The sequence below is a fragment of the Patiria miniata genome, unplaced genomic scaffold (assembly GCF_015706575.1).
Source record: "Patiria miniata isolate m_02_andy unplaced genomic scaffold, ASM1570657v1 HiC_scaffold_20, whole genome shotgun sequence".
In the NCBI taxonomy this organism is placed as follows: Eukaryota; Metazoa; Echinodermata; class Asteroidea; order Valvatida; family Asterinidae; genus Patiria; species Patiria miniata.
In genome coordinates, this window is record NW_024037059.1 from 40025142 (window position 1) to 40046975 (window position 21834).

The window sequence follows — 21834 nt, forward strand, 5'->3', positions numbered from 1 at the left end:
GTCCACATTTTAAAACATTGAAAATTTTGAATGGTCCCTAATAGACGGAACCATGTCAACCCAAACATTTTGCACCCTTGTCGAAACTATACTTGCAAATTATGTTTGGGAGTTCTGGAAAATTCTTCACACTCAGAAGAAGCCATATAATTTTGCAAGAATGATCACGGGAGCCGCGGCAATAACAAAAGATAGCTCCGCGGATCCAGAACACATTTTTTTGGGGGGCCCAAAAAATTTTTTGGTCCCCCCAAAAAGTGGGTCAAAAAAATTACGGCGTGGGGTTCGGGGCCCGCTAAAGGGCCCCGAAATTTGTTTTGATTCTAGATGTTCTGTGGTGCGATCTGAGGCAATTTCTGACCACTTTAACCAATGTTTTTTGAGGAAAAGATGGTGGTGTACTCAATGCCTGCCTTTATTGCGATGTCACATTAAAAAAAAAAAAATTTGGTTTCGTTTTTTTTGGGGGGGGGGGGGGTGGCATGGCCCCCTTCCCCCCCCCCCCCCTGGATCCGCCCTTGGGTGCAGGATGCAAAAGCGCATATCTAAAAAGCCAAAAATTTATAATCAGTTCTTTAATAACTATAACTGCTCACAACATAAAAAAAAAGAATTTCTTAAACAAAAGTTTTGTCATTCACACTTTAATTTACGACGGTTTCGGTTTGTAAAAAAATTCATTCGCTTGTGTAGCTTAATCCAATAAAATTGCGAAATCGAGCGGGTGACAGGTATTGCGCCCTCTATCGAGGCTTTTGCGTATAGGTTTAGGCAGTATGAATAAATCGTACTGATTTAATATATATATATATATATATGTATTAATATAAAACAATACGGTATGAATACAAACTTTAATTTGCTATGTCACAGACACAACTTCATAAAAAAAAGCCCATCAATGATTAGTCTTACCAAAGTAAACTAAGCTATAAACACAAAAATAGATACTTGTTTAAAAAACACCATAAAAAACACATCCATACTTAGAACTTTAAACCATTAACATTAAGATCCAAAGTAAATCACAATGCAGACAAAATACAAATATAAAGCAAGCAATCAGTATACGAAATTACCATGGAAACACAAAGAAGCCGCGCCATTATTTCTCATAAGTGCTTGCATACCTTGGCCCATGTGTTTTTTTTTATTTTGGACATCTTCGAAATATTGTGAGATTTTTTTTTAATAACTGAGATGACTTTAAAAAAAAATATTTTCATCAGAGCAAGTCTTAATGGCCTAGCATCTTAATGGCCTACAACCTTCAAGTTTTGCTTGCAGGTTCGTTTCTTTCGATTTAAGATTGGCCGACTCGACACTATAGCTACTAGATCTGCCCGATTTAATTAGTTTTCATAATAGACTTTCAAACACACGGGACATCTTTGATTTCCCGCGGTTACAGAGCTGAAATCGGAGCGCGGGAAACTGCGCTTGCAGCCAACGCACACAGTCTCCTCGCTGTACACCCCCGACGCGTCCCCGCTCCTTGGAATAACGCGCCACGGCAAGTACGCATTCCTCTCGTACTTGTCGTAAAGGCGAACCTCGCGCTCTCTAAGGAACTCTACGTACTTCTGAGACGCGTACCTGGCCTGGTTGTTGCCGAGGCAAGTCATATGCCGGAAGAGGGGATAATAACCTTGAATGCCCAAGGCTGCAAGATCCAGCAACTTGTTTTGAATCGGCCGCTCCATCCACACCCTTCCCGAGTTTGCCATCAGCGGCCTGCACGCTGTCTTCAGCTGTATCAGCCTCGCCTGTGCCGATCCCCGGTAGTTCTGCAGGCAGCGCATGTACCCCGACACCAGACGCTTGCGGTCTGGTTTCCTGGCGCGAAGCTCTCTGAATATCACCTGATGGGTTAAACATCATTCAGTGATTGAACGTGCATAGAACCATGGGCGTAGCGAGGAGGGGGCAAGGGGGGCACTTGCCCCCCCCCCCGGAAAAGCAAAAAAAAAAAAAAAAGAAGAAGAAGAAGAAGAAGAAAGAGAAAAAAGAAAAGAAAAAGAGGCGCGAAGACAAAGTGGTGTAAATTAAATGAGTTTGGGGGGGGGGGGGGGCAAAATGTCCCTGCCCCCTCTAAAACTGATAAATCGAGAATATGTTGAGAAATGCAAGCATTTTTGGCAAAATTTTTTTTTTGCCCCCCTCTAGAAAAATCCTGGCGACGCCCATGCATAGAACGAACAGTAAGAGACTGAGTTGTGCATTCTCGATCTCAAAGGAACACAGGCTGTACAGTAGAGCCTCTCGACCCTGGTCCCGAGGTTGGATTTTACCTGTGTATGTAGAGCACCAGACTCGTGTGGATCGAAGCCGTGTTCTCGATGGTGTGAAAGGGGTTTCTGAGACTTTTAGTGGAAAGGCTCTATCTCCTTTAGCATCATAACATTGAATGGTTGTTCAATCAAGGCTGAATTAGTTGCCAGCGCAGTGCGGCATAACTAGGGTGATACTTCAGGGTGGGGGATGGGGTGCATCATGTTTTCAAGGGGGGGGGGGCACTATTAGGCAAATTTCCAAAGTGCAGTATTTCTTTGCAATTCAATATTTCAAAGGGGTGGGGTGGGGGCACCCGTTACGCCACTGCGACCCTACCTACCTCGATAGGTTGGAGATCCAAGACATTTGCTAGCTTGACCTTGTACTGATGCCAGAGACAATCCGAGTCCTGTCGGCAGTCAAACATCAGCTTCTCCCGGCCAGGGTCCTCCAGTATCTCCCTCATGCCCTCATCGAAGACCTTGGCTCCAAGGGTCTTGATATCAAACAGGAAGGTGTATTTTCCCAGTGCTGATGCCACACAAACCAGGGAGAGCTTTCCTCTGCGGCTGAGGTCCTCCCCTTCGCAGTTGACCGACAGGGTCTCACCGATATCATCACGGATTCTGGTTAAGGCCGGTTGTATCTGATCCTCCTGATCTACAATCTCGAAGTCGACCTTTTCCACTGAGCCCGCAGATCTGTCATGAAGAATTTAATTTCATCCGTTTTTAATACTGGATTGTTTTCATATAAAGGAAAAACACACAATTTTGCGGGCAGTTTAAAGCAACTTTACAGCTCCATATGTTTATAACCAACGATTATGAATTTCCATGAAAAAACTTTTATTACCTACTGTATTCGAATTGGCCAGTTAAAAAAACCAGGACGAGTAAACGTTAAGCTTTTAATCGTCCGAGGTTTTAAACTTACTTCCCTGCTCTCCAATTAATCCCCAGTGCGGTAGCTGGCCATGCTGTATTCAATAACTAGTATCTTTCCGACAAAGAATCGATTGATCAATTTTGGTTCATGTGTAGCAATGAGATATTATCGTCCCCAGCGATGGTGGGCCTATACGTCATAATTATGATATACAACCAAATAAGGAGAAAAATGGCACGTCCCTAGGCCAACTGACGAGTCGTGTGTCTTAGGGTACAGCAAATAAAATGCATGATGAGTATTCCAATTGTAGAGTACGAAAACCATGAGAATCCGATACTTCATTCCGTTGGAACAGACAAGACTGCAATTCTCTACGTATTTACATCAAAATATTAGACGACACAGGCTGTTTATTCTCTACTCATTGCGAACAATTTCCGGAACTTCCCTCAAATGCAAATGCAACAGTCGTATTGATGGGATCGAATAAACATTCTGTCATTATGGAAACTCGTATTGCGTGCGCGGGGGAAAACCCCGAACCGTGCAATCGATCAAAGTACGTGGCCTTAGCTTTGGCATGTCATGTACACGGGTTCATTTGGCCATTCGTGATTTCTAATCCCCGATTTCTACAGTGCCTTTTTGTACGAAAACACCGATTAAAAAAAGTAAAAAGTCTACGACTGCTTTTCAGGACCCCGGTCCTCATTAGGAGAAGACCCAAAATACCCGCGGTATAGGGTGGTTGGGTTCAACGAGATTTTATGTGGAATTCGTTCATTTTCAGGCTCAAGTCTCGAGCTGACAAACTGTTTTTATAGCTTGATGATCAACCAACGTGACTGCCTTCTCTTGTTTTAGCTTCTGCAGATAACGATTAGCATTTGGCAGCTCAACATGGCCGACTCTGATGCTAAAGGTGATGGCGAAGGGGTCTTGGCTCAGGCAAAGAGCGAGGAGGAGATAAAGAGGGGCACAAAGAGGTAAGATACAAGCTGATGGGGATGATGGTGGTTGTGAAGATAGTGATTGGTGGTGATAATTGTGATCGATGGTGATGATAGTGAATGATGGTGATGATTGTGATTGATGATGATGATTATGATCGATGGTGATGATAGTGATTGATGGTAATGATTATGATTGATGGTGATGATAGTGATTGATGGTAATGATTATGATTGATGGTAATGATTATGATCGATGGTGATGATAGTGATTGATGGTGATGATTGTGATTGATGGTGATGATTGTGATTGATGGTGATGATTGTGATTGATGGTGATGATTGTGATTGATGGTGATGATTGTGATTGATGGTGATGATTGTGATTGATGGTGATGATTATGATCGATGGTGATGATAGTGATTGATGGTAATGATTATGATTGATGGTGGTGATAGCAGTGGTGCACCCAAGGATGGGGGGGGGGGGGGGGGGGGGGGGGCTCGAGCCCCCGAAAGAGGTTGTCATTATTTTTTGGATCAATTTTTTTTTCATGAGTCCCAAGATTTGACCGTGATGATATGTACGTGGCATATTGTCGAGTAGTATAATAGGGGTGTAAATGGCGCCACCAACGTCAAAACAGTCCGTTCCCCAATTTTTGTTCTCAAAAAGCCCCATTTTTTTAATGATAGTGATTGATGGTGACGATTGCGATTGATGTTGATGATGGTGATTGATGGTGGCGATTGTGAATGATAGCAATTAATACTTTTCGGGTAAATTCTTTTCTAGACCTGCTGAAGTCGCCGAGCTTGACCAAGAGGACCATTTGAAGCCTACCCCAGCAAAACTCCACGAGCGGGAACATGTGCCAGACAGCGACGCTAGCAACACCCCGGAAACCTCTGACAAGAAAGTTGCGTCCCTGCAGGGAACTGGAGCAAGGTATATAGGGCTCATGATCTTTGTAGAACTTTTCCCTCTGTTCCTCTATGCTCTTACATTAGGTCAACCCGTAGTTTGTTCGCCATAAGAACTGATATGATACATGTATTCTTTCATTTCTCTAAACAGCTCTTCAGAGTCCGTGAATCTCCAGTACTGCTTGGTGAGCGAAGAGGCTGGGATTCAGCCGGCTCTGGCGAACCTCCGCGAGCAATGCGAGGAATATCCGTACCTGGCGGTCGACTGCGAGGGGGAAGATCTCAGTCGGAAAGGAAAACTCTCCATCGTGTCTGTGGCAACGCACAGCCACACCTACCTGTGTGATATTAAGGCCCTTGGAGCCAAGGTCTTCGATGAGGGCCTTAAGGAATTACTGGAGGACCCTGGCCGGGAGAAGCTGATGTTTGACTGCCGGGCGGACTCAGACTGTCTCTGGCATCTGTACAAGGTCAAGCTGGCCAATGTGGTCGACTTGCAGCTTATGCAGGTATTAGCAGTTTTCAATTTAATGCTACCTCTAAAAAAAATCTACTTCGACTAATCCACATCTCATACTGTGGGAATAATTTTCAAAGTAGGTGTCGCCCCTTAGTATCAGTTCCTTATCCTACATGTGCTTATGGATATCCTTAATGTGCTGCTTGCATGACCTTCTGTGAGCTCCAAATCCATGCCTTTTCAATATTCTCTCTTAATGTTACAGGTTATTTATCGCGAGACTCATCCAGAGCCCGAAGACAACGAACATCGACCCCGCAGTGCCCGGAATTGCATCAAAGACCAACCCAGAGTTCGCGGCCTCTTGTTCTGCTTGAAGAAATACGTCAAAAACGAGGGGCTTATCGAAGCTAAAGAAAACGGTGAGTATTTGATGCACCGTTGGATGGAGCGACCTCTTTCTGGGATAATGCTAAGATACGCAGTGGCCGATGTAAGGAGTTTCTTCAACTTGTATGACGAGTTGAAGGAATGTACCAAGGAGAGCTCTGCAATGGCGAGGCTTCGTCAGGCCTCCCAGTCATATCTCGACTTCTTCCGGTCTCGCAAGGAGCGTTTGTATGACGAATTTGAGAAGAATTCGTTTCTGCCGTGGCGACTCCTTCCTGCCTACGCGGGCTGCTCGTACTACGAACAGACCATGTGCGTTGGCTGCAAGCGTAGCTTCCCGCGCGGGGATTTTTCCAATATTCAGCTTAGTAATGGTGTGCAGAAATGTCCAGTCTGTAAGAGGGTAAAAGAGGATATTGATACAAAACGCGTGAGAAATGCATATTACGAGGAAATGGACGGGGGTCCAGTCACGGTGATATTTCCAACGGACGATGGTCGTATGTATAATGAGTCGGATTGGATTTTTTAGACCTATTATTATCAGTTGTGCACTAGCACTACCGATACATTTACCCAGTCCGTTCGATTGATTGGTTTATACTAGGTCTGACGAGAATTGGATGTCCATAATGGTAACAAGCTGATATAACCGTCATTTAAAAAAAAAATGTAGTACTTCATTTTGCCTGTAGTCTTTTATATAATACTTGATGACAAAAGCCATGTAGGGGCAATGCTAAATTGAAGTGTTTCATTCATTACGTGGTTTTGAAGAGAGAGAAAAAAACACAGATTGCAGTTTGTAATCAAATATTGCAGTGTTGGCAGCGCTAGCGTAGTTCGCGACTTGTGTGTATTCAAATGTTATATATTCAGTGTAATTTCCGATATGAGTTTTGTTTTAATATAGCGCTGGATAGCTCAGTTTAAGTCAATTTCTTTGATCAAACTTAAAAAATAAATTACATGTTATGTGCAGCTAAAGCTCAATCGTTATGGACAGCTGTAATATCATCATCAAGTCTAAATTATTGTGCTTTTTAACAATTGTTGGCTGCTGTGATGTGGGATATGACGTTTTGAACACCCCGGCGCATATTATGCGCCCCTCGGGTGATCAAAACGCCATCCCACATCACAGCAGCCAACAATTGTTTTGTTATACCTATGTCTTGGATTCTTTGGATTTTGATGTAAAAATCACGAAAACAATCAGCAGTAAAAACAACAATTCTCGCAATCGAACGTCAACTCTCATACATGTCGCATGCTAGTAATAGTATGCTTGAAACAGCTGATCGTCTGTTAGTTCGCTGCTCCCATGCACTCATGTGTGAAAACATGGTGAAAATACCAACGATACAAGCGTTTCACACCGTACGTACGTACATACAAAGTTATAGAGCAGTGATACTCCCACAATTAATGCGCCATGACTTTTTTTATAAACTTAACATGTGATCGTTCTAGGCCAATGAAAATACAGTATTCAAGACAGAGGTATAGCAAAATTAGTTATTACCACACAAATAACACCCAGAGTGTGGTCGTTCGTATTTAATTGGCATATTAGTAAAAAAAAAAAAATTACGACAAATGAAAATTAGGTTTACTCAGAGATAGAAAAATAAATAAATTTCTTCATTGGTATTGTCATGAAAAAGATATGAGAAGGCAATTCAGTTTCGCATGAGAAATATGAATCGTAATAACATGTGAAATGAAATATACAACCTTGAATTGTTCATTGGGATAAATGCCAGGTATGTGTGAGAACAGATTGAGTTCCCAATAGATTGTAGAAACCAACTCAGAGGAAAAGCAGACTGCCGTTGTGTGTGTATTCGTTTTTAGTGTACTGTTGTGTTTTGAAATAAATGAAAAATATTTTGCAGTTAACTTAAATATCACAATGTATCTCAGCAAAAGTACAGTGTCTTTAAAATCCTCCTAAGGTACCACTACTGTGTTCCGACCATCTCTTCCCTATAAGAGATATTTATCAACATAGAAACATAGCTAGAAAACAAGATATTAACTTTTAGATTACATGCATGTTATTATTTTCAAAAGTCATTGCTGTGGTTGTCATTCAGTATAAAATGTATACCGTAGTTTGTCTATTTTGTGTAATTGGTGGTCTCTTTATACTTTTAAACTTTATATTTGATTTGATTTGAATTAGACATTAAAGTTAGATCACACTTCTGAATATCGTATATTCTTTATTTTCTTAGTTTGTTTTTAGTATTCTGACTAAAGCGCAAAAATGGCCCAGTTTTTAGCTTTTTTGTCAAAGTATACTCAGTCGGTGCATTTCCAAACAATTGAGAGTTACTTTGTGCATAGGCGAGTTGTCAACATCAAGAAATAAAAAAAGAAGATTCATTTGTAATTGGAAGGTGACATTTTAGGATTCGGATTTCTCATTGATTGCATTAAAATTATGGAGACAATAAATTATTCTCGTCGTTGCTAATATCGTTCTGATTATTGCGTGCTGTATGGAGAAACCAGGCGAAATTGCCCAATGCGACAATACTATTGCGATCAGGTTAATTATTGACGTTTTGTTGGCAATGTTGCCTGATGAGGTCACGTGACTTCGGCTTTTTGCACATAACAATATGCCCGTGTCATGTCGACGTTTGGACTTCGTTGAAATCAAGTGCGTTATTTCTCATCGTTTCCATGGCATTGTTCCGTGTACTCAGAATGAGCAATATACAGTCAATAAAGCGACACAAAGTGGTATCACAGAATATGAAAAAAAAGTTAGAGAATTATAAGCGTCAGCTGATGTTTTGCCCAGAGATATCGAGCTGGCGTGTATGACGTCATGTTTCTCATCACAATCACCGATGTCATTGGCCATTGCGCACTGTACAAATATTGAAGCTACGCGCTGGTTCCCAATCTCTCAATTCGGATATTCTACGGGAACCAGTGGTATAACCACTCCCATCGTACCTTTATAATGAAATAAATAATAAGTTAAGTAAAAAAAAACACCTTGTCATTTGAATTTTATATAAAAAGTCACAAAGTAATTTTACTATTCTAAATATGATTTTCTTTTTTAACATAAAAACTATACAGTGGTTAAGTATGATAGATTTGTTCATAATTCCATTATTATGGGGAGAGGTAAAATGGCGGACGGTGACAAGGCTTCTTACAGCTAATGGACTATCCATTTTATTTTTAAACATGGAGATCAGTAACAGAAATCGAGGAATGGCTGATATTTGCACATTGTCACATGACTGTGGTTGCCAGGCCAGGAGTGTCCAATAGGCACAGTGCCTGCGAAAATGTTCAGGGCCTACGAAAATAGCACAGTATGGCCTGGCTTGCTTTAAGTCACTTATTAGCACAGCTTAGCATCGACATGAAATTGGTACTGGTGTAAGGGGCGCAGTGGGGCCTACGGACTACTGGTGCCTAGGGCCTACGGAACACATAATCCGGCCCTGGTGGTTGCAACCCCCAACCCCCGAGATCCGCACCGGGCTAGAGAAAATAAAAATACTTCCAAATACACATTTCCGTCATTTCCTGGCACGAGTAACACTATTTGTTTGTCCACAGCCAACTACTCCTCGTAGTATTTCGTGCAGTACGGAAAATACAACGGAGCGTCATATCTAGATGTGATGCAGCATCATTTCACAGGCACTAAAACACTTGACTTGTACAAACATCAATACAATAGAGAATACAATAAAAAAGCATCGACCAATAAAATTTATGATTCAGTTGGGATAAATTGGTTCGCAAATTCTGAAAACGCCCACATTTCACCGATCGAAAGAATCGACGACAGCAGGTTTGTTCTCGGTTAATCCTTTTCTTTAATGGTTCACTTGGTTCAGTTCTACACTTTTACAGTGGCTTTTTGTACGAAAATACCGATTTTTGGTTTTTTTAACAATAGTGTAAATATCGTATGGATTGGAGTTTCATTGTCTATGACTGCTTTCCGGGACCCCTGCGAAATCCCAAAATACCCAGTTGCTGATAGGGTTGAATGAGATTTTATATGGAATTCGTTTGTTTTCTCTCAAGCCTTGAACTGACAAACTGATTCTTTATTTTCAAAATATTCCTCAGGTAGTTATACGTGTCTAGGTACTTTCAACTTTCAACGTGGCTGTCTTCCTTCCGCTTCAGTCTGTAAAAAGCCATCGGTCGCTCAATGGCGACTGGACGTGAAGGGGAGGGCGAAGGAGTCTTGACTCCGGCAATGAGCAAGAAGAGGGGCACAAAGAGGTCAGATACAAGTTGCAATATTCAGAATGACGATTTGGACAGAGCACTCTAAACTGAAGATGGTGCATGTTTTTATTTGTTGTGTAATGATCATGGTGCATGGTCATGGTGATTAATGGTGATTGATGACGAGGATGAGGATTGTGAGTGATGATAGTGATAGATATGAAGGGGTTTATGGTGATTGGTAGTGACGATTGTGATTGATGGTGATGATTGTGAATGATGGTGATGATGTGATTGATCGTGCATGGTGATCGATGACGATTGATGGTGGTGATTGTGAATAATAGCAATTATTATTTTCTCGGTGAAAACTGGCAGACCTGCTGAAGTTGCGGACCTAGACCAAGAGGACCATTTGAAGCCTACCCCAGCAAAACTCCACGAGAGGGAACATGTGCCAGAAAGCGACTCAAGCAACACCCAGGAAACTTCTGACAAGAAAGCTGCATCCCTGCAGGGAACTGGAGCAAGGTAGGACTTATGATCTTTGATTAACTTTTCCCTCAGTTCCTTTATAGTCAGGTCAACCAATTGTTGGTTAGCCTTTAGAAATGAAAAGAATTAGATGCACGTATTCTTTCATTTCTCGAAACAGCTCTTCCGAGTTCGAGAAGCTTATGCACAGCTTGCAGAGCGCCGAGACTGCATCCGATTTTCTGCTGGCTCTGGTGCAGTTCGACGAGCAAAGCGGAACCGGAGCAAGGAAGAACTTATGATCTTGGCAGAACTTTTCCCTCGGTTCCTCGCAAATTATATTTTATGCATGTCGACCAACAGTCGGTTGGCCATGACAAAATAGAGATAAGATGCATTCTTTCATTTCTTTAAACAGCTCCTCAGAGTCCGTGAATCTCCAATACTGCTTGGTGAGCGAAGAGGCTGGGATTCAGCCGGCTCTGGCGAACCTCCATTCTGCATCCCTGCAGGGAACCAGGGCAAGGTACTTCTGATCTTTGCAGAACTTTTCCCTAGGTTCCTCTTAAATTATGTTTCAGGTCAACCCACAGTCGGTTCGCATCGTATTATTTCTTAAAGAAATAATACGATGCATGCGTTCTTTCATTTCTCTAAACAGCCCTTCAGAGCCTGGGAAGCTCCAGTACTGCTTGGTGAGCGAAGAGGCTGAGATTCAGCCGGCTCTGGCAAAGCTCCGCCAGCGAAGCGAGGAATATCCGTTCCTGGCGGTCGACTGCGAAGGGGAATGGCTAAGCCGCAGAGGAAAACTCTCCATTGTGTCTGTGGCAACGCACAGCCACACCTACCTGTTCGATATTAAGGCCCTTGGAGCCAAGGTCTTCGATGAGGGCCTTAAGGAGTTACTGGAGGACCCTGGCCGGGAGAAGCTGATGTTTGACTGCCGAGAGGACTCCGATTGTCTCTGGCATCTGTATAAAGTCAGGCTGGCCAAAGTGGTCGATCTGCAGCTTTTGGAGGTAAACAGCAGATTTATAAACTGGACTGTGAGGGCATTATCTTTTTTAATTGTGCGTGAACTGCAGCCCTATTCTAAAAGAGTCAAATTTGGACAAAAATCTTCACTTATAGGCATGCGCAATACAACTTTGAGTCCGTATTTCATAATAGAGTCCATACTTCACACTGTACACCGGCACCCGTTTACGGATATAATATTGTAACATTATAATAACCGTGACAAGCCAAAACGTGAAGCGGCCTCCTTGCCCAATTTTGCACCCCAGTCTTTCGAGTTTATCGACTTATTTTCCGTGTGATGTTAAAATAAACCTTTGACTGAGGCAAAGTAAAAAGGAACATGTTTAGCGTCCCCGCCTGCATCCTGTTTGGAGGCCGCCTCCTTTTTTTCAAAATCCGAAAAAAGTGATAAATTCTAAACAGTGACATCATTTTGGCCTCTTTGTCTGTTGTATCTAGCCTAGGCCTATATAAAGCTGGCGGCCATTTAAACCCTGTCGGCCATTTTGAAAAATAGCCCGGTCGGGCGGCCATTTTGGAGGGGGGGGGGGGGAAGGCCAGCTCACGCATCGTTTTTCTTTCAAAAAGGGAGGACGCTAAACATGTATTTATATTTGGCCTAAAATTACGCTGAAACGAAATTATATCTTTCCCATTCATTTATTTGTAACAGTTTATTCGTTCCGGCCAAACTCCGTCAGCAAGAACCCATATCAATGGCTACCGTAAGTGTCTGGCTAAATATGTCGGCGACATGAATCTCACGAGAATAAAGGACGAGGGCGCTTCGTTGATGGGCGAAGGAGGGACAGAGTGGATGAAGCGACCCTTGAAGGAGAAACTCCTGAAGTACGCTGCGCTCGACGTCCAGGGATTCTTCCTACTCTACGACAAGCTGAAGTCAACCTTGAATAGGGCCGGGGCCAAGACACGCCTGCAACTCGGCTCCCAGAGGTACCTCGACCTCTTCCGGGGAAAACTTTACCGAACCTATGACCGGTCCGAACTGAATAGTTACTTGCCCCGGGGCGTACTCGACCACTAAAGAGTCACTATCATCAGCAACCGCACTTGTTGTGGTTGCCAAAGGAGGGTATTCCCTGATTGGAATTTCAAATCAGAATTAATGTGCGGTGTGTGTTTAATGAAAAGGTGAGAGTTCCTTTTAACTTTTGTATACATCAATTCACAAAAATCAGGCGTTCTTTGTGTGCATATGTGATTAGTGCAGTGTAATGTATTTAAATGAAAAAAAAAATACTTTGCCAAAAAAAAAAAGTTTTCATATCACGACAGTACTTCAAAAAACTTGCACACACACCTGTCTTTATGATTATAATCCCCCAGGTGCCACTAAAATGTCCCCAAGTTCTACAACATTATAGGCCTTATGCACGAGTTGGCCATTTTTGTCGAGTTCCCTGAATGTATATCAATAATGGTTAACTGTAAGTTGAATATAATGGCGCCAGACCATTTATGCAGGCATAATCCAGCCTTATTTTACTGTCATTTTTTTTTTAAAATCTGGCTTTAAACATTAGGGAATGTTAATAACAAACTTTAACTATTCATTGAAGCAGACTGGAATTAATTAGTAATTAACTTGCTTTCATTTCTCTTCGCAAGTTCCAAAAATTAAGATTTTTACCTCACTTTCAATTCAATATGGCCGACTTGTGCCCCATAGGCCTATATGAAACATTCATCAACTTGCAAGTAGATAAAGACAACACTGATATACATGTCTTATCTTTCGATCATGCTAGTTTGTTTCCAACATCACTACTATATGGTCGTCACTCAGTAAAATTATATTGTAGCTTGTCAATATATGTAATAATTATATTCTACTTCTGAATATCGTATATCGTCAATGTTCTTAATTGTTTTTTTTAGTCAGTGATCTGACTTAAGCGCACAAATAAAAAATGCGATATAAAATTGCCTCATAAACTGGGCTTACTTTCTTGCGTTTCTGTCAAAGAACTCAGTCGATGGTGGTGACTGTTCATGTACATGTTTATGCTACTGCATTTCTTATTCTAATTGATCGTATCAAGGCCGTCAACGCTTCTCATTCATGCAATGTTTATTGCGTGCTGCTGGGAAAACCCAGGGGGAATACCCAAATGCTACACTACCATAGACCTGTGCGGTGCGGGTATCACTGAGGGTATTTTTTTTTCTTATTTCAATTTAGTCAAAACGAATACACAAAATGTTAATTCATGCTATCCCAGAGATACAAAACCTAACTCTGCCTTAACGCATGAGGTCTATTAGGCCGAATAAAAAAACCACATGTTTCTCGTCCGGGTTTTTGAAAAAAAGGAGGAAGCGGGGCTTTTTATTTTTTATTTGATTCAAGATGACCGCCATTTAAAAATTTCCTGCAACCGTTGGCGTTTCCACTGTTCAAAGACACTTTTAAAATGAAAGATAAGTTGGACAAGAGAACTGAACATATTTACAGTGTCATTTAGACTTGTTTTGGCCTACAATTTATTTTCCGATGAATTTGTGGCCTTTTTCGGTGTTTTTCACTGCACTTTTCAAAAATAAAAAATCATAAAAAAATCAAGGTGGCCTCCAAAAAGGAAGCGGGCGGGGACGAGAAACATGGTTTTTTTTTTTACTTCGCCTTATGATCAGGTTATATTATTTTATTGACGATTTGTGTGTGTGTGGGTGGGGGTGTGGGTGGGTGAGCTTGTCTTACATACGCAGTGTGGACTTCCGAACAAAAGACGTCCACATAATGTAGGTAGCACCGACGTTGTGTGGACTTGCCCACGTCCACACAGTGTTTCCCCATTTCTGGAAAACAGGTTTAGAGGCATTTTTGGGTTAGGTTTATCTGTAGCAGAATGAAGAGAAACACTAAAGGGAATCATAGAAAAAAAATTGGGTTGAAAGAGTTTTCACAGTTTGAGAAAAATGAGTTTTTTCACTGGTTTTTCTTAACTACACGAAAGCAATGGAAAGTCCACACTAGTCATGTGAAACAAGTATGTGTGGGTGTGTGTGTGTGTGTGTGACAGTGTTGCCTGATGCAGTCTCGTGGCTTCGACGTTTTGCCCAGAATAAACAACCCCTTGTCATTTTGACATTTGGACTTCGTTGAATTGAAATTCAGTAGGCCTACGTGATGTATGAAAAAGCCGGGGGATACCCCAATACTGCAATACTGTTATGATCAGGTTAATTATTGACGAATTTGTTGACAATGCTGGCAATCTCATGAATTGGACTTTTTGCACAGAATAACCAGCCCGTGTCATTTTGACAGTTGGACTCTGGTGATTTCCAGTCGGTGCACTCAGAAATGAACAATACGGTCAACGAAGCGACAAAAATTGATTTCGCAGAGTATAAAAAAACCTGTTACTAGAGAAGTATGTGTTTTGCCTCGAGATATCGAGTATGACGTCACGTTTCTCATCATCCCAGTCCATTCATTGGCCATTGCGCGCTGTACACACATTGAAGCTACGCGCTGGTTCCCGATCTCTCAATGCGAATAATGCAATGGGAACCAGTACATTTACAATTAGTAAAACGATCATGTCAATAGAATTTGATATAAAAATACTAACTCACAAAGTAATTTTTACAATTCAAAAATAAACAAATAAATAATATAATCCGTAAAGACAGTGGTTAAGTTGGATAGATTTGTTGAATTATTCCATGGTTACGGGAGTGGTAAAATGGCAGACGGTGACTTCTCTTTTGACAGCTAATTGACTTTCCATATTTTTTAAAGTAGAGATCCAGTGATAGGAATTGATGAGTGGTTGATATTTACACATTCTCACAATGATGTACCTGATGTTTGCACTAGCCTTCCATGGTAGTGCACGGTGACAGGGAATTTCCCAAATACACCGATTATGTGCAATAACCAAAACAGTATTGTTAACAATTATCATGTAAACCAGAGGTGGACTCAAAGGCAGACATAACGTGGTACGGTTCCTCATACATGTATCAAAATATTGGGCTCTTGACAAATCTGTCCTTTTCAAGATATTGTAAAAATATTTATACTCGTACAGACATAATAAGGACGTGCTTGGCAGAGAGGACTATCTGTTTGATCCAGCTGTTGTTTTGAACCTTGCTTTGTACCGTGTATCTGTTTGGGTGTTTTAAAATCATCGAAGCTGAGTTCATATCGCACACCATGGCTAGCAACAACCAAGATCCGTGTTACGATCTCGTCGACCAGGCCGCGGACATCAAACCCGCCCTGGCAAAGCTCCGCGAACACGGCGTGCCTGGCAGCCCATCCCTGGCGGTCGACTGCGAGGGAGAGACCCTCAGCCGCAAAGGGGTGCTGTCCATAGTGTCTGTGGCAACGGAAAGCCATACCTACCTGTTCGATGTCAAGAAGTTGGGAGCCAAGGTCTTCGATGAAGGCCTTAAGGAGTTACTGGAGGACCCTGGCCGGGAAAAGCTGATGTTTGACTGCCGGGCGGACTCCGATTGTCTCTGGCATCTGTGTAAAGTCAGGCTGACCAACGTGGTCGACCTGCAGCTTATGCAGGTATAGAGCTTTTCTCTCTTAATGCATATGCTCGCCCTCAGTTAAAAAAGTATAAAATATCACTTCGCGCGATCCAGTGCGCGCTTGCAACGCGTCCTTTCTTTCGTCATCATCATCACCCTTCACCCTAATAACCTTCACTATAATCAGCACGACTATACGGCCGGACGTTAGTGTAGCGGTGTCCTTCCTTTTTTGTTTGTTTTACTGGACCCAAAGGGCCAGCTTATTGTCTGACTGACTTACTGATTGATTGATTAACTAACCGACTGACTCCCCGACAGACAGACAGACTGACTGACTGACTGACTCCCCGACTCCCCGACAGACTGTGAGACTGACATAGTCAATAAGTGAGAGCACTAAATTGAGACGTTTGAGTCCATCTCGACGTTAGGCAAGACCATTTTTTTTTGCAGATGATCTACCAAGAGACTCACCCAATACTCTTGGCGACAGGTTCCGCTTCCCGGGCTCAACTTGTTAAGAATTTCCAGCCCAAGCGTCACAATTTCTTGTTCTGCCTGGAGCAATACGTCAAAGACGACCAGCTAATCAAAGCAAAGGCCGAGGGGAAACCCAAGATGGAACAGGCTGGTGTCTGGCTACAGCGCCCTCTCGATGGTCAGCTCCTTTCCTACGCCGCCGCCGACGTCCAGGGCTTCTTCCCGCTCTACCGCGCGCTGAAGCCGGGCATCGGCGGCAGCAGCGGCGCGGCGCGACTGCAAGTTGCGTCCCAGCGATTCCTTGATTACTACCGGTCCCTGGCGGTGCGCACCTACGACAAATTCGAGAAGAATTGCTTCTTGCCCTGGCGCCTCCTGCCGCCCTATGCCCACGCGACTTACGCCGAAGAGGTCACGTGCTTCGGATGCAAGCGCCGTTTCCCGCGAGAAGATTTCCTTCCGTTTCATGTTAAACGGGGAAATCCCAATTGTCCCGTGTGCAGGAAGATGTATGCGCAAAAGTAACCAACATGTATCATGATGGCAGGGCCTATGTCAGGGAGGTAGTCTGTACTCCATTTTGACTTTGCTCTTGTACAGTGTGTAAACAGGTGCGTTACCCCCCCCCCCCCGTTCAGTTGATCTGGTGACGCCTGTTGGGGTACTAAAGCGATCATTCCAATGATCAAATTTGTAAACGAACACAATCCGCCTTTTTTAAAGCTGCGTTAAGTAGGCAGGGTCGATACTGGTTATTTAGTATTATAAGTCGAGTATTGTAGGAAGGTCTAAATATAACTGTTCACAAGGATTTTTCAGTGCTTAATTAATTTGCCGGCATATTTTAATACACGAGTACGCTTTAGTATTATGATTAAATAACAGTGAATACGTATTCAGCAAATATTTTGTAAAGCATAAGTAGTATTGTTTATATATGTAAAAGGTATATGTATGTAAAGGAGGTGGGCGAGATAGTAACTTGGTAAAATTAGTAGACCAAAAAAAAAAAAATTATTAAATTATTCATTAGTATTTCCATTGACTTCTGATTTCTCTTGTACAACATTTTTGTGTGCAACTTTTTAGAATAAATTAAGATAGGATATCCGCAACCACATAATTTAGTCTGTTTTGCAGCTTTATGTAAGAGATTCATTCAAAGGATTTATGATGACTAGTCCAGCAAGTATAACATCGAGAGAAAAAAACATGAACGTTCTTTCGCCTTAAGAGGGCGACTGTTGAAGAACTGCACATAGTGAAAACATCATAGCATGCGAGGCAGTAGCACGTACAGCTACACACATCGTAGGCCTATATCGTCCCGTATACAAGCTCAATTATCATTAATAGGCACAGCTGCGAAATTATCATATACAACTATTGATTATTGTATTATAATTACGAATTACCAAACACATGTCATTCAGAGTCTGCCCCGTTTGATGTAATTCGTATATTGGTCAGAAATCACTGCAAATTCAGTTTACATCCGAGGCAGGGAAACTGAAAGTCCGTCATTGCTATACTGTCATAAAAGAACAATATTCTGAGAAGCCAGTTCGGTTTCGCATGTGAAATATGAATCATAATAAAAATGTGAAATGAAAACATACAGCTCCTGAGTTTTGATATACCAGTATTTTATGCTGGTTGTGTGTGGCGGTATATTTTATGCAGTGGTAGCTGTGTAATGCATTCAGTCTATGACGTGTAAGGATTGTAATTTCAATCAGCGCACAGCGAAATGGAGAGCAATGTCACCTTGACAACGATGGAGACACCGAGCTCAACCAAAGAAAAGACTAATTGTAAGTATTCATCAGTAATTTGCTCAAGTTTGTACAGACAGTTCATCCGGGAAATACCAAAGTTCGCTCACGTTGCCTCCAGTAATGGCGGAAGTATTGCAGCAGCTATTGTACAAATAACTGCTCCAACTGGCACAATGTTTCCTGCCGCCATTAAAGTGGGGCATCTCGAGTGAACAGTTATTCGATGCTCTGAAGGGATCCGTACAGTCCTCGATTATAAAAACAAAATTGAAGTATAGGGGTTCATATATTACATCGTAATATTATGCATCGAGATTGCATATGGATAAATGTCACGTTTACATGGTGGTATGAATAAAATGATGATTGAGAAAATGTAACGCCCATAAAAAAAAAAAAATTATAAAGCATTGGGGAAAAAATTGAGTGTGCATTGTGACCGCCATCTGAGCAGTAGCGGATCTAGAACCTGAGGGGGTTGGGGTGATTCCCCCCCCCGGTTCAGCCGTTGACTAATGTAATGATACCAGTATATACAATTGGGCCAAAAATAATAAACGGAATAGCAAAGTTCCAAAATGTATTCGAATGCAGGAGAAAACATCGTGAATTACACAAAAGAAAATCCGGGCGCAAGCCCCCGGACCCTCCAAGCAAGGCGTTCTGCAGGCCTGCACCCGCTTCATATCACCCCCTCGTTTCCTGAAAGAGGTCCGCCCCTGCCAAGCTCATTGTGCGAGAAGGATGCACTCTGAGCGAAACTAAGTTATTTTCACAAATCATATTCCAGAATTATATAAAACTTTTTATACAACACCTGAATAAATCCCCGTCATCTGATTGGTGAATTGTAGATCACGTGACATATTATTATTCGGTATAATGCAAGGTGCGACCATGCGTTATACCCATGCGTTATACCGTTTCACTTTGCGCTTGTTCCATGACGCGGTATTTGCGTGCAAAATGCATGCTGGTGTGCGCGTTCAGCGTAGCGCGTATTGTTCCAAAGAGCCAGCGCTACAGCGTTGGGTTCAAACATTTTCGTGAAGGGGTAGTTCAACATCTTTAAAATCAAAATAAATTGTAGTTTATAATTTACCAATCAAATGACGAGAATTCATTCTGGTGTTGTATAAAACAAATAACGAATGTTTTACGTTCGTGCGATGGAAAGAATAATTTCATTCGGTGACAGATTGAATGTTCTATTCCACTCGGCTTCGCCTCGTGGAATAGAACATTCAATCTGTCACCTCATGAAATTATTCTTACCATCGCACTCACAAACATTCGTTATTTGTATAATAACACCTCACCCACAGATTCTGTGTCTTGATTGGCCCAGAGCGAGTCACATGTTACTTTCTAATTTTGCTATCTTTCTGTGCACGGCCAAAAGTACTATGCGCATAGCAACCAAAGTACTATACCATTAGCAACCAAAGTACTATTTCCACGGCGTGGTATTTGTGTGCAAATGCATGCTGGTGTGCGCGTTGCGTGTTGTGCGTAGCGCGTATTATTCCAAAGAGAGCGCGCCGCAGACTTGGGTTCAAACATTTCGTGAAGGGATAGTTTTTAAGAGAGAAATACATTTTCCACCAATTTTGTATTGAAATTGAAGTTTATTTCAACTGTGTTCAGATTTAAATAATTTAAAATATTAAAATCAAGCAGAATCTGTGGGTGAAGTGTTATAAAACAAATATTGAATGCTTTATCTCGTGGTGAAGTAAAACTAGCCTCCCTCGGTGATCCATGGACCATTCTATTTTCCCTCGGCTTCGCCTCGGGAAAATAGAATGATCCATGGATCACCTCGGGAGGCTAGTTTTACTACACCACTCTAAGCATTCAATATTTGTATAATATTTCAACACACTATTTTCCTAGAAACAAAGTTGAGAGCATATATAGAGAAGCATACAAGAGCGTAAAAAAAGTACTTGTAACATTAACACAACGATCGCGATCACAAAATGTGTTTCGTTTTGTAGTTCGTTTTATTTCAAATTATGACATTGTAGTAATGTGATCATTTCGTTTCATTTTCAGCATGGTAAAAGGTTGTTCAAGCATTAAATTTGGAAATTGCATGGGTAATGAAAGAAAATGTTAATGAAATAAAAAGGTGCAAGTTTTCGTAGCCCCAACAGTCCTGAAGCCTCGAATTTTAATATGATTTTGCACACCCCTATAGGAATTAGGGCTAATTTTTGACGAAGCAATACGAAGCCGATACCACTGCTTCTAGTCTATTAGCGCTGTGTCACGTTATTATTGCCAACCGATTAATTCGGGAACCAGTCGAAAAGTTTCCGAATAATTTCATCGATTATTTTTCTTCTCTTTGCAGATTATCTGGCCATCGCCTCGCTATGCATCGGCGTCATCAACACGGTGGCCGTGATCGCCATGCTGATCTGGCTACGTAGGCATCCCAAACTCAGGTCAGGTTTTGTCCAACAAATAGGCAAACTGTTAGAATACCGACAAAGTCCCACAAGGCATAAAAGCTTCGTCTAGCAACACTGAGACTAATGACAGAAAGAAGAAAGAAAGAAAGACAGACGTACAAAATCATACATTAGATTGACACAACAGCACATATCGGTACACCCCAGTAAATAGGCCAAAATCCGTCTGCCGAGCTCATGAATACAAGTTATACATTCAAATTATTATATATTAAAGAGTTTGGAGAGCCACGGAATTGGGTTTTTTTGGCGACATTATGGCACTGCACCTCTGTCCTGGACTTGGGACTTCCAATTCTGAGCATTTTCTTTCTTTTCTCTTTCGCAGAGGTGAACCCAACTCGTCGAAGGCTAAGAAGGCCAAGCCGTCCTCGCCAAAGAAAATACTGACCATCGACTACCGCATGTCCGAACTAGACGACGAGTCTGAAAACTGCCCTCAACGGCAGGGCACGTTCGCGATTGGACAGCCTCTGCCGCAAGAGGGCGGCAGGGCCAGTGCCCACGTGCATCACCGTGGTGACGGGGAGGACAGGGATAACCCTTCGTTTACTGCAGCGCCTGAAATATTAGCCCAGTCTTCGGTATACGAGAACACGAGGTTCCCGCCTTAAGTTACATGAAAACCGGATGGGAGAAACCATCAAACTGATGGATTTGGAGTCTGGTTCCTCGGGCATATTTTGTTGCATTTAATTAGTTAAGAAAGAAAAAAGAACCTCGCAACCTCGTTCCCACGGGTGTCAAGCAGTACGCTCCCAGCACTACCTGCTCCCGCACCCTGGTATTAGATCATTTGCATATCCAAAAAGTTTCGATACATATGCAAATTAGGCTCGCTGTAGGCGAGCTGTTCTGGGCGCACATAATAGTATGGCGGTAATACTAAAATTCACATCTTCGTCACATTCACAGCATAGTATTTAATAGCTTGGTTGGAAAATCCAGGCATTGCAAGGCTTTGTAATGTT

General features: G+C 42.1%; 4 protein-coding genes across 4 annotated transcripts; 3 read left to right on the forward strand and 1 right to left on the reverse strand.

Annotated features, from left to right (window-relative positions):
- Window positions 1-564: 564 nt before the first annotated feature.
- LOC119728120 (piRNA biogenesis protein EXD1-like) lies at window positions 565-6086 on the reverse strand. The gene is made up of 4 exons (XM_038200196.1): window positions 6040-6086; window positions 5381-5542; window positions 2615-2975; window positions 565-1862 (listed from the first exon to the last, which is right to left on the reverse strand). The coding sequence occupies exons 1-4, from the start codon at window positions 6084-6086 to the stop codon at window positions 1353-1355; spliced, it is 1080 nt and encodes a 359-aa protein (XP_038056124.1). The 3' UTR covers window positions 565-1352.
- Window positions 6087-10093: 4007 nt separating this feature from the next.
- LOC119728121 (piRNA biogenesis protein EXD1-like) lies at window positions 10094-13150 on the forward strand. The gene is made up of 5 exons (XM_038200197.1): window positions 10094-10167; window positions 10492-10644; window positions 11006-11113; window positions 11249-11606; window positions 12281-13150. Exons 1-5 carry the CDS (start codon window positions 10094-10096, stop codon window positions 12650-12652), a joined length of 1065 nt encoding a protein of 354 aa, XP_038056125.1. The 3' UTR covers window positions 12653-13150.
- A 2423-nt stretch (window positions 13151-15573) lies between these two features.
- LOC119729163 (piRNA biogenesis protein EXD1-like) lies at window positions 15574-17619 on the forward strand. The gene is made up of 2 exons (XM_038201693.1): window positions 15574-16159; window positions 16579-17619. Exons 1-2 carry the CDS (start codon window positions 15797-15799, stop codon window positions 17128-17130), a joined length of 915 nt encoding a protein of 304 aa, XP_038057621.1. The 5' UTR covers window positions 15574-15796; the 3' UTR covers window positions 17131-17619.
- A 12-nt stretch (window positions 17620-17631) lies between these two features.
- Window positions 17632-21571, forward strand: LOC119729164. The gene is made up of 3 exons (XM_038201694.1): window positions 17632-18419; window positions 20743-20836; window positions 21192-21571. The coding sequence occupies exons 1-3, from the start codon at window positions 18356-18358 to the stop codon at window positions 21475-21477; spliced, it is 444 nt and encodes a 147-aa protein (XP_038057622.1). The 5' UTR covers window positions 17632-18355; the 3' UTR covers window positions 21478-21571.
- The last annotated feature ends 263 nt before the right edge of the window (window positions 21572-21834 follow it).

What these genes read in the sequence shown, in the direction of transcription:
- LOC119728120 (XM_038200196.1), bottom strand. Translation starts at nt 6,086, where the DNA reads ATGACTGGGAGGCCTGACGAAGCCTCGCCATTGCAGAGCTCTCCTTG. An exon ending in AGGGCCTTAATATCACACAG is followed by an intron (nt 2,976 to 5,380) that starts GTAGGTGTGGCT and finishes TCTTCATGACAG; the next exon opens with ATCTGCGGGCTCAGTGGAAA. An exon ending in TGGATCTCCAACCTATCGAG is followed by an intron (nt 1,863 to 2,614) that starts GTAGGTAGGGTC and finishes TTAACCCATCAG; the next exon opens with GTGATATTCAGAGAGCTTCG.
- LOC119728121 (XM_038200197.1), top strand. Translation starts at nt 10,094, where the DNA reads ATGGCGACTGGACGTGAAGGGGAGGGCGAAGGAGTCTTGACTCCGGCA. An exon ending in CTGCAGGGAACCAGGGCAAG is followed by an intron (nt 11,114 to 11,248) that starts GTACTTCTGATC and finishes TTCTCTAAACAG; the next exon opens with CCCTTCAGAGCCTGGGAAGC. An exon ending in TCGATCTGCAGCTTTTGGAG is followed by an intron (nt 11,607 to 12,280) that starts GTAAACAGCAGA and finishes TATTTGTAACAG; the next exon opens with TTTATTCGTTCCGGCCAAAC.
- LOC119729163 (XM_038201693.1), top strand. Translation starts at nt 15,797, where the DNA reads ATGGCTAGCAACAACCAAGATCCGTGTTACGATCTCGTCGACCAGGCC. An exon ending in TCGACCTGCAGCTTATGCAG is followed by an intron (nt 16,160 to 16,578) that starts GTATAGAGCTTT and finishes TTTTTTTTGCAG; the next exon opens with ATGATCTACCAAGAGACTCA.
- LOC119729164 (XM_038201694.1), top strand. Translation starts at nt 18,356, where the DNA reads ATGGAGAGCAATGTCACCTTGACAACGATGGAGACACCGAGCTCAACC. An exon ending in AACCAAAGAAAAGACTAATT is followed by an intron (nt 18,420 to 20,742) that starts GTAAGTATTCAT and finishes TTCTCTTTGCAG; the next exon opens with ATTATCTGGCCATCGCCTCG. An exon ending in CGTAGGCATCCCAAACTCAG is followed by an intron (nt 20,837 to 21,191) that starts GTCAGGTTTTGT and finishes TCTCTTTCGCAG; the next exon opens with AGGTGAACCCAACTCGTCGA.